The 16,267-nt window shown below is 38.9% G+C and overlaps 2 protein-coding genes across 3 annotated transcripts in view; both read left to right on the top strand.

Annotated features, from left to right (window-relative positions):
* The first annotated feature begins 188 nt into the window (after positions 1 to 188).
* LOC105702887 (WD40 repeat-containing protein SMU1) lies at positions 189 to 3,024 on the top strand. Its single transcript, XM_012430825.2, has 8 exons — positions 189 to 343; positions 403 to 469; positions 554 to 697; positions 787 to 901; positions 974 to 1,616; positions 1,692 to 1,793; positions 1,905 to 2,241; positions 2,322 to 3,024. Exons 1-8 carry the CDS (start codon positions 318 to 320, stop codon positions 2,418 to 2,420), a joined length of 1,533 nt encoding a protein of 510 aa, XP_012286248.1. The 5' UTR covers positions 189 to 317; the 3' UTR covers positions 2,421 to 3,024.
* Positions 3,025 to 4,047: 1,023 nt separating this feature from the next.
* The window catches only part of LOC105702895 (breast cancer anti-estrogen resistance protein 1), a 64,963-nt gene continuing 52,743 nt past the window's right edge, over positions 4,048 to 16,267 (top strand). For both annotated transcript variants that reach the window (XM_012430839.1, XM_012430840.1), the window contains exon 1: positions 4,048 to 4,344. In XM_012430839.1, coding sequence (XP_012286262.1) covers positions 4,300 to 4,344 — 45 coding nt within the window. In that variant the 5' untranslated portion in view covers positions 4,048 to 4,299. The remainder of the gene's footprint in view (positions 4,345 to 16,267) is intronic.

Here is a 16,267-nt window from a genome sequence, read left to right on the forward strand (position 1 = left end):
TGATTGGCTGCAAAGAACGTATGGTAGAATGCCCCTATTTTGCTGTTTCTCTGCAGCCAATCAGAACCTTTTGTTCGCACTTCCGTCACTTTGTCGTTTGTCGCTGTAGTGCAAATGACATATCAGCCTAAGGCATTTTTGTCCATTAAAACAGCTTCATTTTCCTTGCTCCAAACGATATCTACACTTGACAATATCGATGGCCTGTCTGGTTGTGTATGGTTGCATATGATTGTTTTTAACTTAGTATTTACAATATTGTAAATATAAGGTTATATGTGCCAATACTTTATTTAGAGTAAGATCTACGGTGGAAAATGTCAATTGAAATCGAATCAGCTGAGTAAGTAGCTTATTGTTACATCTGAATTATCAGAGTATCTTACAAAACTTTATTTTCAGTGTGATTCGACTTATTCAACAGTATCTAAAGGAATCTAATCTTGTAAAGACATTACAGACTCTCCAGGTACTGTAACGATATAAGATATGATATGAATAATAACATAGATTTACTCGTTTCCAAACATTTTATACTTTTATTTGTTTACAGGAAGAAACTGGTGTATCATTAAACACTGTAGATAGCGTTGACGGTTTCGTAGCCGATATAAACAATGGACACTGGGATACAGTTCTTAAAGCGATACAGTCTCTTAAGTTACCAGATAAAAAGTTAATAGATTTATATGAACAGGTAATGAATTAATGGATTATTGAATGAACCTTGTTTATGGAATCCTAATGTTATAACGATTAATACCATTTTTATTTGGTGCACATTAGGTTGTCTTAGAGCTTATTGAACTTAGGGAGTTAGGAGCTGCTCGGTCTTTACTAAGACAAACAGATCCGATGATAATGATGAAGCAACAGGAACCAGAAAGATACATTCATTTAGGTATAATAAGGAAATCACTTTTGTCTTAATTTTACTCCGAGTTACTTAAATAATATTTATGTATCCATTTAGAAAATTTACTTGCTCGGTCTTATTTTGACCCGCGAGAAGCTTACCCTGATGGGAGTTCGAAGGAGAAGCGCAGAGCTTATATTGCTACCGCGTTGGCGGGTGAAGTATCGGTAGTACCTTCCAGCAGATTATTAGCACTGCTGGGACAAGCACTGAAATGGCAGCAACATCAGGGTTTATTACCTCCTGGCACAACTATTGACTTGTTTAGAGGAAAGGCTGCAGTTCGTGACCAAGAAGATGAAAAATATCCTACTCAATTGTCGAAACAAATCAAATTTGGACAAAAGTCACATGTTGAATGTGCTCGCTTTTCACCCGATGGCCAGTATCTGGTTACTGGATCCGTAGATGGTTTTATAGAAGTATGGAACTTCACAACAGGGAAAATACGAAAAGATTTAAAGTATCAGGCACAAGATAATTTTATGATGATGGAGCAAGCTGTACTCTCCATGTCTTTCAGTCGAGACAGTGAAATGTTGGCAGGTGGAGCGCAGGATGGAAAAATTAAAGTCTGGCGTGTACAGAGCGGTCAGTGTCTACGGAGGTTTGAGAAAGCTCATTCCAAAGGTGTTACATGCCTTCAATTTAGCAGAGATAATAGTCAAATTTTGTCAGCATCATTTGATACCACTATAAGGTGTGACTTAATCAATATGTTAATTCGTTCAAGTTACTCCATGACATATATTACATTTGACTTTTATATTTACAGAATACATGGTCTAAAGTCAGGAAAAACCTTGAAGGAATTCAGGGGTCATACGTCATTCGTAAATGAAGTTGTGTTTGCTCCAGATGGTCACAACATAATAAGGTATATGTTCAATTGAGAAGAATATTTGCAATATCATAAATAAGAATTGGGATCATCGAAACTTCATAATAAAATCAATAATTATTCATAATTAATTTCCTTAATTTACAGTGCATCATCCGATGGGACGGTTAAAGTATGGAGCTTAAAAACCACAGAGTGCATAGGTACATACAAATCGTTGGGAGCGGCGGATCTCACAGTGAACAGTATTCATCCACTCCCACGTAACCCTGAACATTTTGTCGTCTGCAATCGCTCGAATACAGTTGTCATAATGAATATGCAGGGGCAAATAGTGCGATCATTTTCCAGCGGTAAACGCGAGGGTGGTGACTTTGTGTGTACCGTTGTGAGTCCTCGGGGTGAATTTATTTACTGCGTTGGGGAGGATCTTGTACTCTACTGCTTTTCCACGTCTTCGGGAAAACTGGAACGAACTCTAAACGTATGTACATATCTTTTTTACCTAACGAATTCAAGCTTTAATATCACCTTTACTATACTCTCCATTCTCTTTGTTTCCAGATTCATGAAAAAGACGTTATCGGTTTGGCGCATCATCCTCATCAAAATTTGATTTGCTCGTATAGTGAGGACGGACTTTTAAAATTATGGAAACCTTGAATTATGAACGACTGGATAGTTTGGTTCGCTGCATGGATCATTCACCACCCATCGTTTCCAAGGGAACATGTTTTATTGATGAGCGTCTAGCGCTCTCGGCGCTGTAGGTTCTCAAGGTATCCAACAACGATCAGCGATCGGATCATCTACGAAGATCGATTTAACTCCGTGCACAAGGAACACGGAGATCCGAAATGATTGCAGAACGGTGTATCCTTTCAAAGCGTGGTTTTTTCTCTTTCGAGAGTTTTAACGCCGTCGACTCCCTTACTTTATAATTGTCCAGTCTTTAAACGGAAATTGGGCCATTTTGAACCATCATCACGATGTAATTGTATAAAAATATATAAATGTCTTTAAAGAACAAATTCACATTTTTTATCGATTCCGGCTATTACGCGCAACTACTTGAAAATGTGAGGAAATACCAGATAGGACATGCAAAGTGCATATTTATGATGTCGTTGCATTTAAATTACCCTATTTTCGTTTAAGGACCAGTAAAAGAACGCAAGGATTTGATATCGATGAATCGTGTCATGGATACATGTTAAATTTATCAGACACATGTAAGATAATAGAAATTCTTCACCTTGAGTGCGTTTTTCATCTCCATTTATTTCGATCCAAATCCTTCTTTTTCGACGTAGGATATAGTGAACGATACAATGATTTATCAAGATTAGAAATTATGTTTGAATAATTAATTTAAGGTTTACAAAGTTTTTTAAATTATGTGTATTTTTCGAGGACTCTTTAATACTTCCTCAGATTAAGTGTTCAACGTTTTGGATATATTTTTCATTCAAAATTGCCTTTAAAGAGATTACTATTGCCATAATGAATAACCCTGAGTAGAGACTTGAATGTTGTAGCTGCCTATTATCGCAATGGATAATCCTCGTTAACGGGATTAATATTCGATTCTCAAGTGCAGTATCAACGGCTAGACAATAGTACTATTAACTTGGGAATATTATGCCTCGGGCGAGTAGACAAGGTGAAGGAAGGAGATGGAATTCAAGGTTTCTTAATTCGTGCATTCTTGTCGCTTTTATTAACCTACAAGGACGCAAGAAACAGTAAAAGAATAATTTTGTGCAGTCCTGCACACTTCTGAACCTTCTAGAATCATTCATATTTAAAAGTAGAAGAAAATTGAATTATTAAACAATTCAATTACTCTTCCGTGTCGATATACAATTGAGATTACACGAGATTAGCATTTCTCGCGGTTTTTTTCAAGAGCATCGATTTATGGGTCGAGAATCGATATCTTCGTTAATCGACCCGAAATTTTCAAAATGGCGTGGATGCGCGGCAACCGTTCGACTCAGCAAAGCATCGAATATTTTACTGCGTTTTACTCAGCCGTCGAGCCAGTCAACCACCTCGATTTCCATGATAAACAACAAGACGAGTAAAAGTGAGAATCTCGCGTAATAAATCTTAATTTCGCAGATCATTAAATCGAATCGATCAGTTTCGGGGATGCTCGAAAGGCGCATGAGACCGTGGCAATGTTCGGGCGTTTCCGTGCCGGTTCGGGGATCTTCGGCATCGAGCAGCCGCCCGGCGGCAGCGGGCGCCATGTTGCGCCGTCAGTTTCGCGCACGAGCTCGGCGTGTGCGGTTGGCTAGTGTACGGGTTCGTCGGTAGGTCGTGAGCGATCGATCCTTCTCGCGAACTCGGCGTCTAACGTCGGGCTTGATCCAGAAGTGACCGGACTTCCGCGAGGAGAGGTAAAACTTTTGTGATCGGGTATAGTGACATAACCTAACTCCGTTTCTTCGCCGTGCGACTGTCACCGAAGTGCTATGCGATTTGTCGGCGCCCTTTGACTCGCCGCTTCCAGGAGACGAGACTGCAGGACTCCAAAATGCTGCCGCAAACTCCCGACATCATTCCAACGACCTTGAACCAGGTATGGGAATTTAATTCGGCCCTTCCGCAATGGTATAATAACCTCTCGTTGTAGATTTTAGAAGACAGTTGTATGTTGAACCTGTATATGTGCCTTTCTTAGGCCGAAGAGCCTCATAGACTCTAGAGAATGGCGAGATCCTGGGAGGTGAAACTTAAGACGCCAAAGACAAGCGCCGGCACGCTTCAGAGTGGCCTGGCCTCTTACGTCTCTAGTTACCTGTTACGGGTCCAGTCACTAAGACAGGGTTTACCTGGTCCAGGAGCATTGAATCGACTGCGAAGAGTTTTAGCGAAGCATAACAAGCTCGAAGAAAGGCTTGTTGATAGTTATCGAGGGAACTTGAATAGACTCCTTTCTTATAATTCTAGTTTTAGTATGGTTCATGTGATTCTTCGTTGAATGATAAATGAAAATATTTAATAAGGACAGCATGTTACATTTGAGTACAAATTATTATACAAGTAGAGACGTAAAGTTTTTTAAAGTAACTCCTGCTAAAGGGAGGAACTCATTGTTAACGTTGCATTTATTTATGTTAGATATTTTCGTTATATACCATAAATCGTTCTTTGGATCAATCAATATGAAACATCCTGTAGTCCATGGTAAAATTACAAGTTTATCGCACCTTTTTATGCAAGAAATGTATTTTAGTAAATGACAGGATGTATGTTTCATAGGGATGTTTTTTAGCGTTTCTTTCAGATTTGAGTTCTGAAAATGTTTTTGTTAACGGTAGATTTCCTTGTTCTTTGTTCCCCCCTGGATCAGGTTCAAACTCGTGTTCGAAAGACCCTTCTTGAGTTCATATTTCTTAGGTTGGTCTTCTATATATTTACTATTTTCGTTTATTTACATATGAACCAACTCTATTAGGAACCTAAGGTTACTAGCCTACAAAAAATGTACAAGAAATCATGAGCTAGTCTATTTTTTTTCATTCATTATGTATTATTTGATAATAGCATTTGAACTAAATGCTATTTGTTTATGTGAGATCTTTATCTTAAGAATAGTTGAGGTAAAATCTACCGAAAGGATGCTCTTTGGTAGAAAGTTCGGATATTTCCTGCTCCTGATATCTTTTAAAGATAACATTGTTTATTATTTTTCAGTTCTAACGGCGTCTTAAGTTTCACCTCCCAACTATGAATCATGATTGAAGGTTTAAAAAATCCCTTAATACGTTATTTCCAGCCAGTTCTCACGAATATATTCTAGAGAAACTTATTACATTCCTAAAACATTGAATTAGTAGCGAATGTGAGTTAAAATAAAAATACAGAACTCGCGACTAATTATTATAGGTTCTTTTGAACCTTATGTTCAGCTCGTTCCCAGAAACATATTCTACAGAAATACGCATTAAATTGAATATAAAAGTCTTAATCATTGTTTAATAAGACTCGTCCATTGCATATTATTTTCATTCGATTCTCATGAATATATTCTACCAAAACTTGGTATGTTATCAGTGCATCGGTCATCCGATTTGCATTGAATTGGAAGTAAAAATACTTGAATGGCGTTCGCAAGGGCACCAATTTCGATATGCATTAAATTGGAAGTAAAAATCGTTGAATGGTATTCGCGAGGACAGGAATTTCGATATGCATTAAATTGCAAGTAAAAATACTTGAATGGTGTTCACAAGGACACCAAATTCGATCGATACGGTTTTCATCGCTTTATATTGGGCGAGCTCTTTTCCTTTTAAACGATTCCCTGAGATCGAGGGGACGTAACGATGAATTTTAATTCCCCTTTATAGTTGTGGTTTTAATTTTATTATTTCTTTTTTTAAAGCATTTCCCTCTATTTTCGACAATCCGAGCCGCGTTAACAATGCATAAATCATCCGATATATACTGAATTGGAAGTAGAAATACTTGAATGGTGTTCGAGGGGACGCAACGAAGAATTTTAATGCCCCTCTTTTTAGTTGTTGGTTTTTATTTTTTTTTTATTATAATTTTTTTTCTTTAAAGCATTTCTCTCTATTTTCAACGATTTACATTCGGCGAGTTCTCTTCCTTTTAAACGATTCCCTGAGATCGAGGGGACGTAACGATGAATTTTAATGTCTCCTTTTAGTTGTGGTTTTTATATATTTTTTTAAAGCATTTCCTTCTATTTTCGACAATCCCAGTCGCGTTTTTATAGAAACGCCAGGACTGCAATCTACTCTTGCTCTAAGTGCATTCAGAGCGCATTCGAAGCGAGTTACGAGAGTCCCTGAATATTTATACACATCTCCGCAGACTCGCTCTCCAAGTCGGCAATTACTTTCCCGGGCGTGACGCTTTTCAAAGTCTTTTAAAAAATAAATGAATCTTGACGATGACTCCGCCCGGATTGAAAGCACACACGAGGACCTGCTCCGAAGGGAAGGGCCGCTGCAATTTACGGGAATTACATCGAGCGAGCGATGTATTGCGCACTTCGAATTATTGCAGAATTATCCGAGAGAAGGGGGGGAAGCACTTTATCAGGCGACGAAACTCGAAGGGGGGAAAACTTAGAATTACGGGCGCCAAATTGCCGTAGAAAAGGAAAGACAAATCGGAAAATAAAAGGGAAAGTCGAACGAGAGATTCGGCGGATACACGAGGCAGGAAAATGTATAATTCGACGCGTTGTCTTCACTGATAAAAATCAATGGAAATTTATATACATTTTTTGCATAGATCATAGCTGAAGGTTTACGTAGAAAAATGTAAAATGCAAAGATTTCAGATTGGAAGATGTATAAATATATACAAGATGTATGTAAAAATACGCGTAAGATTGTATATTTGTGTTAGGGCGTTTTTACTTAACTTAGATTCTGAATGGGGTATTACTGAGACTGTGTAATTTTCGTGCGATTTGTTGTGGCACGCAAAATGACCAATGATTATGTAAATTTATATAGGCGGTTTCTATCAGGGTATACTGGTAAAAGTTGTAGAGTAAATTCTTGTATTGATTTTGTACATCGAGAAAGAAGATTCATTTAACTAAAGATAAGGAATCGGGATGATATAAGAAATTTGCTTAATTTCATCCTCGATCTTCGATGTCTCGGAGCACTGAACAGTGGACTACGTGATAATAGATATGGCAAAATATAAATAAGAATGTGAGGTATGGATGTAAAGAAAGGGATGGAATTCGGAAAGTAGCCAAGTATGTAGCATCTTCTGTTTTCTTTTCTCCATTGTAACTCCGAATATATTCGGCCCTTAAGTATATATATGTGAAAATACTCGGACGGGAATCGCCCTTTTATGCACAATTATCAATAATTTAGACACCGACGTTTTCTAACCCGAAAGAGAAACAATACATTACATATATGCATGGGTACCGATGTTTTTGCTAGATTTACATTTAAATGTGAAATCAAATTACAACCAAAGACTCGCTTGGGAACTTTACCGAATTTTCGAGGATTTTCGCAATTATCCACTTCCACGTTCGTCGCGAAAAAGTTGCTCGTTGCTCGTACTCGAAAGTCAATCGCTCTAAAATAGGCGGAATGTTTATTCAATCGTCTCTAAAATAGGCGGAATGTTTATTCGATGGGGGAAAAAAGGATAAAAACGTGGTAAAGCGTAACGGTAATCGATGCGATTCTTATGCAAATCCGGGGATACAAAGCTCGGAGTAACCCGAAAGAGAAACAATAAATTACATATATGCATGGATACCGATGTTTTTGTCAGATTCACATTTAAATGTGAAATCAAATTACAACCAAAGACTCGCTTGGGAACTTTACCGAATTTTCGAGGATTTTCGCAATTATCCACTTCCACGTTCGTCGCGAAAAAGTTGCTCGTTGCTCGTACTCGAAAGTCAATCGCTTCTCTAAAATAGGCAGAATGTTTATTTGAGGAGGGAAAAAGGATAAAAACGTGGTAAAGCGCAACGGCAATCGACGCGATTCTTATGCAAATCCGGGGATACAAAGCTCGGAGGCTCGGTTGCAATTTCAATTGGGCCATTAACCCGATCGATCGGTCGCATAACTGATAGTTATCGAAGGAACGTTCGACGAGAACCGGATGCCGGTTATTAACCTGGAAAAGATGCGCCGAAACCACCCCGGAAATGAAAATTCTCGGGTATGTCTCGCAAAAGGCGGAATTCTCCTCCGCGGAGGAGCTCGATAAACAAAGTGGCGAAATACACGTTGAGAAATTGTGTAAAACCGTTGATTATTATCGTATATACAGGGTGCTGGAAGTAAAAATGTGTTTTATCCGTTCCAAAGTCCGCACGGGAAAAAAAAAAAAGAATCGCACTTTTAGCAAAGGACAGAACTGCTGATAAAATTTTGCTCTTACTGCGAGAATAATCTCATCGAGAACTAAAATCTTTACAATTATATCGAATCGTAGGATGTGATCGTCGAAGAGCTTCTTTAAAAGTGCTTTAATTATCTCGGACGAGAGCCAAGAAAAATAATTGTTCCTTTTCGAAAAATGGAATTTCGTGAGTTTCAATACCCATAATTAAAATTCCCATAATCACGTGTTAACAGTTGAAATGGATTCGGTGCACCTAGTTTGAAGAAAAGTTTTATAAATGTTTTGTCGTTTGGATATATATATATATAGAATGATCCTTTCATATCATTTTAATATTACGCAAGCGATGCAACGATAAGAAATCCAAAGCTTGATAATAATTTATAAGTCGGTGATAATTCCGTCGCGGTCTTATCAAAATGGGGAAAATGACTGGAAAAGAGGAGGCGTACCTGGAAACAATGAATGTGGATTATCTAAAGTACATAAGCGGTTAAGTATAAAAAGAAAAAAAAAAAAGAAGAAGAGAAATGGAGGAAAACCAGGTCACCGCCGCGGAAAGATGGCACGGATGATACCGGTCTGCTCTATTCATTCCGCTTTTAACAAGGTTTTCCAGGTTCCGGACTCTTAACTCTCACTCTGTATACAACGCGTACGAATGCAATTACGAATGTTAATATACTCGGCAAGGCGGGAAGGTACCGGATGAAAGGCGCCGTTCGACCTTGTTTCGGTGTTCCGCTTCCTGGGGGAAACAATTTTAACCGAAACTTGCTATTTAATTGATTATAAATGTATATTATGTCTAATTGATAAGTTAACTCCGGGCCGGTTTATGGGAGGGAATAAAAATCGCGCATGCGTTAAGGTGATGTGAAAGTGGCGCGAAGAGGTCTCGTTTATAAAAAACTTTTCTCCAAACTGAGTGTACCTAATCGTTTCAAACTTGACAATGTGTAATATGGAAACTATAAAGAAGGTCCTGAAACTCACGAAATTAAAATTTTTAACAAAATTTGTTTATAGGTATTTTTAAAATTGGTTATAGAAAAATGAAATTTCATGAGTGTTGGGACCTTCCTTGTAGCCTCTATATTCACGTTGTAAAGTTTGAAAGGATTTGGTACACCCAGTCCGAAGAAAAGTTTCATGAATGATCGACCCCTCGGATTTCAAGTCCCTTTAAGGCGACACAAAAGTAAGGGGACAATTCGTATTTATAAACTTTTCTCTGAGGAAGGTCTCGACAACCGTGAAATGTCATTTTCTGCGAAGAAATAAAAAATCGTCTATTAAAAAGCGATTAAAGAATGAAATTTCACGAGGGTTCGAGACAGAAAAAAAAATCATTGAAAGAAAGGGATACTTCTTTGAATAGGACCATCCCACTCATTCAAGTTTATTTAAGTCATGTTATTAACCCTTCGAATCATGCGAAATATTTCTTCGGTACTATTCGAAGAAATATATCACGGGTACAATGACACGTTTTCTTCCTCGGTGTATTTATTATGTGAAATTAAAATCGGTTCTCGGGGAAGGAATTCGTTTTCACCGATTTTCCGAGGGAATGTCCTTGTACACTGGCGGACATGAATTCCTCCCTTATGTACCTGGTACCGCAAGGGCAGGGAGAGAAGGCATTCATGCCCCTCACTGTACAGGTGGACAGGTAGAGGAGCAGAGATTCGCCTATGCTAATCGGTAAGCACCTGTTCCGAGGACCTCGAGGCGCGCGCATTTCCGCGCTCTCCCCTGGCCACCTGTGCAGGTAACTCGGGCAAACCGGGGACAATGCAGGTGCAAACCCCCCGTGCACTCGCGTGCATTCTCGGTGCACGCGCGACCGATCGTGGGCCAGATACGCGTTGCGTTGCGGTGTACAATGGCGGACATGAAGGCCTCCCCTGCAGATACGGCATCGCCTGTGCAGGGTGGGAGGGCATTGATGTCTCCCAGTGTACCTACGCTAAGTGCTCCGAAGTATTACTCCACGTGCGATGCGCAACGCCAGTGGGCATTAAAAAGTGTTGCGCGCAATACCCCTGCATAGCTAATTACCCATCCTAATTGGTGCCGCTCGAATCTTGGCCGCAAAAACGAGGTTAGGGCATCGCCCGACACGGTTTAATCCCGCAACGGGCCATGATCGGCCTTGGTTCCGCAAACAGTGACGAAGACCAAGGTTTAATCCTTTGAACACGGAGCCATTTCGACATATGCGCGAAATTCGCCTGACCGTGCAGGCGATATTGGACTAAACGTCGGGCGCCATTAGGCGCTCTTAGTAACCAAAGGGTTAACTGTAATTGCAAGAGCAAGACTGCACTGGCAATAATGCCCGCGTTAGTTTACATACTCAATCGTCGGTTATTTCGATCCCAGAATAAATTGCCGTAAAATAACATTGTCATAATTATACGTGGGATAGCTCGTGCACTGTTAAAAAGGATATTATAACTTTATAACACTTTCGTTGGAAGTTATATTCAGTCAAGATATACTAATTTCCTAACATGCATGTTATGAAATTAGTATATCTTGATTAATGACATTTCAAATGAATTCAAGTTTTTTTTTATTGTTTTATTTTGTAGGAGATTTTTTTTTTCGCCAAGCGTTTCCGCGTTGGTCTTCTCGGCTCGACTCGACGGAAACGTCAGAGTTATCACTGATAACCGTAAGTCACGTCCGCGAGTTTCGCCTTAATCTCCGATTGTCAGTGGTTGATTTACCCTGTATGTAAAGCAGGTGTAGGGAGCAGTTCGCCTGTCTCTCTCTCCCTCACTCTCTTTCATCCTCTCTCCCTCTTCGGTTTCTCTTCTCTCGACTTCCTCTCTACCGGCACTCCTTCGCTCCTCTCTTGCTCTCGTTACTCTTTCTCTCTACTCTTTCCTCGAGATGTTTTCTCTCCTCGAGACTCGATACGCCTTGGACGTGCATATAAATAGGATTCTTGCACGCCTCTTAAGGCCTTCCCACTCCGACGAGCCGATCTTAATACACGCCGGGTGTCGGGGGAATAATTGGCGGAGAGACACCTCGATATCTCCGTACCGAGAACATGTACCGAGGAAATTTACCGAGAAAACCTATCCAAAGGATGTACCGAGGAAATGGACCGGAGACGCGTGGACGGAGAAAATGTAACGAGGAAGGGTACTGAGAAAACCTGGCGATAAGAAAATACACCCAGAATAAAGGATGCATTAAGAATATGTGCCGAAAGAACGTACCGACAAGAATATACCTTGTGTACATTGATATAAATGCCCATGTAAATTTACATACTCAATCATTGGTGATTTTGATGCCACAATAAATTGCAGTAAAGTTACACTGTCTCTGTAACATCACACTCGGCATCTAAGTTAAGTTAATGAAAATTATAACATATTTCATCTGATTTAAGTGAAAATACACTAATACGGTAAATATACCATGTTAAGTGTATTTATGTATTTTCTAATTTGTAATTCTTCCACTTTACGTTTTCCTATGTGAAACTTCACTTATTAGGTGCTGTAAAAGTGCATGTAAATTTACATGGATTTTTATCAGTGTACCTCGACGAGTTTTTGTTGATTCTGACATATGTATATGGAGAAATAAGAGATACGTATTTTTTTATTTTTTTTTACGTTCTCATCTCGGATGATGATGTTTCTGGTTTCATGCATCTGTACTCGAAAGTGTTGCAAATATCGAATGCTTTTGCACGGACGCAATTTTAGGACCGGGGTTTTTCGAAATTCAGTTTTTTTCACGCCCCTTTTGTTAGGTCCGATATATGTACATCGGGAAATAGGAGACATGTACCTTTTTTTATATATACTAATTCGCGAGTGTATGGGGTAAAAACCGCCACCAAAGTTAACTCCCCAAATAATCAGTTTCTTATTTTTTTTGTTTGCTTGTCTACATTATCTCGTATACGGAGTAACGTTTTTCGACAACTTGCAATGCACTTGGTTCAATTTTAACCATCGTTTCCAACGATATATCATGTTCAGTTCCGTTTGGCTTTTAATTTTAACACATTCGCGACCGGCAAATTTTTTCCATTTCAAATACTGAGTACCGGGGAAAATAATGAAATTCTGAAACTGGTTGCCGCAAACTTGTATCGTGTATCGTCATGGACGTGATTCACGTAAGCGGCAATCAGGAATAGAATTTAAAATGACGTGAATTCACGTCAGCGGGTCGCGAATTTACTACTTTGTATACTTAAACCATACCATACCAAACCAACAATCAGTAAATATTTTTGACGGTGTATTACGGTTTGATTTGATAAGGTGTTTTTTTTTTATGATACGATTTTATCGACCTTAAAATCATCGATGTAGACATTCTAACTGTAAGAGGAATGGGAAGGTCGATAACGATTCTTAAGTACTCATTGCTCGTTAACACAATGACACTGTTGAGACGTTCAATCGAAAAGTTTATCGAGGCGATACAGTAGAGCCGTCAGCTGACACGAACTAATTGTTCGGAGGATCGATGGAGGAATAAAGGAAATTGTAATCGCTGTCCGGTTTCTCGGGCGATACTTCACAATCAGATGTTAATTGGCCGTCCGATTCTCGTGTCAATTGAGAAAGTCGGCTGGCAACTCGAAGTTTAACCGGGACATCGATTCATTCGACGATTTATTGCCGGCCGAGAAAATCATCCCAATGTTTGCTCGCTGTGTCGTTATTATTAAATTTATCTCTTGATATTAAATCATTATGAAATTTAGTTCCATGAATTTGACGGAGCTATGTAAATAAATGGAATAATATCGCTGCAATGATAACGAAATATCGTGCCACGTCGACTTTAAATACTGGAAGTCTCTGATAATATTAATAATACACTACTCTAGAGGAAAGAAAAAAAAAAAACTGCAACTTTAAACGTTATGATTGTACATATCTTGTAACCACATATACTCATCGTTTGGCACAATAATAGAATACTGTGACTATATCTCGGTAATTACAAGTACTTTTTAAAGCAAAATAGATTTTCTATCATTTCTACGTTCGTCATTTTGTCATCATATATCGCGTAAGCCCTTTGTATTATCCTGAACGATATATCTCGGTCTCTGATTTTCACTTTTTTAGGTGTCGGGATTTCTTAGCGAGTCGTGAAAATTAAATGATAATCTCGTTAAAGGGCTGGCACTATATCGCTCTACATCAATTTTGTAATTGTCTCCGTTGAGATTAATAATATTTGCGCCTCGCGTTGTAGAAGACAATATTAGAAGAAAGGACAATTAGTAAAATATAAATTGTCACGCCTGGGTATACGTCATTTATGGTATCACTGTCTCCGATTTTACGACGGCCATTTTTTTAAGGGAGTGGAACGCGGTTCGAATAATTATTATTCATATAAAGCCCACAACCTTGGCCATGATGAGAATCACTTGACAAGGAAAAGGCTTAGCGAGGACTTCTGCGAATGAGAGGACGATAGTGTCGATCTCGCTTCTCTTTTTCTCCTTGCTCGAGTGTCGCTCCTTCTTCTTCTCTCCTTACTTCCCGCCATTTTGAGCCCTTACGCCGGAATGAGCAGCGATCTCGTATTTATCGACTAATTTAATCGTCATTAAGACGCACCGAACATTCCACGCTTAATGAGTGGATCCACCTTAAGGCGATCCCATTGCCTCCTCTTATTTCTTTTTATCAGCCCTCGGAATTTCTCGGAAATCATAAAGCAGATCCTCCGATCTCCCGCCCCTGCTCTGCCTTTTGATTGCACTTTATGAGGTGCATTGGAAAGAAAAAAAAAAGAAATCATCGAGAGCATCATTGGAATTGATACATTCGCGAGATCTCTCAATGGCTCGCTGTTAAAACTCTTCGTCGAAATTCAAACACTCTCAGTGCATAAGGAATTGCAGTAAATGCACAAATTCGATTGCACTTTATGAAGTGCGTTGAAAAGAAAGAAAAATCATCGAGAGCATCATTGAAATTGATACATTCGCAAGATCTCTCAATGACTTTGCTGTTAAAAATATTCGATGTTGCAGCAAATGCACAAATTCGATTGCACTTTATGAGGTGCGTTGAAAAGAAAGAAAAATCATCGAGAGCATCATTGAAATTGATACATTCGCAAGATCTCTCAATGACTTTGCTGTTAAAAATATTCGATGAAATTCATACACTCTCAGTACATAAGGAATTGCAGCAAATGCACAAATTCGATGTCGCGAATCAATACGCGTTTATGATAAATCTCTCCGTGAGTTTATGGTGTTACGAAAATTATAATGACATATTTTTTGTGAATTTTGTACGGGGTAATTAATACACCGAGTGCACGTGTCGGGAATTTGTAACATACGCTTATAAAATATATAAACTAACTGGTAAGAAATTGGTATACCATGAATTCCTACGGAAATGTTGCATAAATAACATATTTTCTTACGTAGAAATTACGATATGTGTTTTTAACACTGCTTGGCCATTTTAAAACGATTTCATTGTGACATCGTCTTTCGCTATGGGATTGATATAAGCTCTTTTAAGGGAATTTCGTATGTTAATATATGCAGGATAGGGATTAACACGCGATCATCCCGGGCGAGGCGCGATGTGTCGTGTTAAAAGCTAAATCAGCGGTTGCCAGGCTGGATACGAAGTGTCGGTATCAGCGAGCTCCGTTTACACCTGATTAGATTAGACAATTTTATTGTCACGTGATCGTATTGGTCGTTTCTGAACCGATAGGCTCGTTTTATTTATCCTTTGGCGTCATCAGAAACCCCCTCGCTCCTAGAAGGACATTAATCCTCCTTTGATATGACAATGAGCCATCTGCACGAGGCATGTTAAAAGAATTGTTTAAAAATGATTTTCTTGCAATTATTAAATCTAATTACGCTTTATGTATACGGGAAAATATTTCGGTTTGGTCATTTTAATATATGATGAGATGAACCAAACGTTGTTAACCAATGAATTTAGTCATGTTAAATATTTGGTTGTTCATATAATGTTCTATGGCTGAAGCAAGAAAAATGTTCTTTATTTAAGGAAATTAATTTTCTGCGGGTAGACTTCCATCGATTTATCCCAGGGACGAAGATGATGTCTATTTCCCTCGTGCAATCGTTTATCCGGCTTTGGTAAATGTTATTGCGAGATCGTCGTATGTATTAAAAGTGCATAGATGTTATGAACATTTCTAACAGGGTAGACTTCCATTGATTTTTATCCCAGTAACGAAGATAATCTCTTTTTTCCTCGTGCAATCGTTTATCCGGCTTTTGTAAATGTTATTGCGAGATCGTCGTATGTAATAAAAGTGCATAAATGTTATGAACATTGCTAACTGGGTAGACAGGGTATTGTGAGACGGTCGTATGTAATAAAAGTGCACAAATGTTATGAACATTTCTAACAGGGTAGACTTCCATCTATTTTTATTCCAGTGACGAAGATAATCTCTTTTTCCCTCGTGCAATCGTTTATCCGGCTTTTGTAAATGTTATTGCGAGACCGTACTCGAGGTCTCTTGGCGATTTCTCGAGATGATTAGACTCTCTCGGTACCCAGAGGGTCCTCCTAGGAAGCTGCGCTTGGAGTGCACGGCGTGCGCGCACA

Source organism: Orussus abietinus, unplaced genomic scaffold (genome assembly GCF_000612105.2).
Source record: "Orussus abietinus isolate OABI.00-Male unplaced genomic scaffold, Oabi_2.0 scaffold324, whole genome shotgun sequence".
Classification (NCBI taxonomy): Eukaryota; Metazoa; Arthropoda; class Insecta; order Hymenoptera; family Orussidae; genus Orussus; species Orussus abietinus.

Bases quoted from the DNA above. Each gene is read 5' to 3' on its own strand.
- LOC105702887 (XM_012430825.2), top strand. From the start codon at position 318: ATGTCAATTGAAATCGAATCAGCTGA. The intron at 470-553 runs GTACTGTAACGA...ATTTGTTTACAG, and splicing joins AGACATTACAGACTCTCCAG to GAAGAAACTGGTGTATCATT. The intron at 902-973 runs GTATAATAAGGA...GTATCCATTTAG, and splicing joins AGAAAGATACATTCATTTAG to AAAATTTACTTGCTCGGTCT.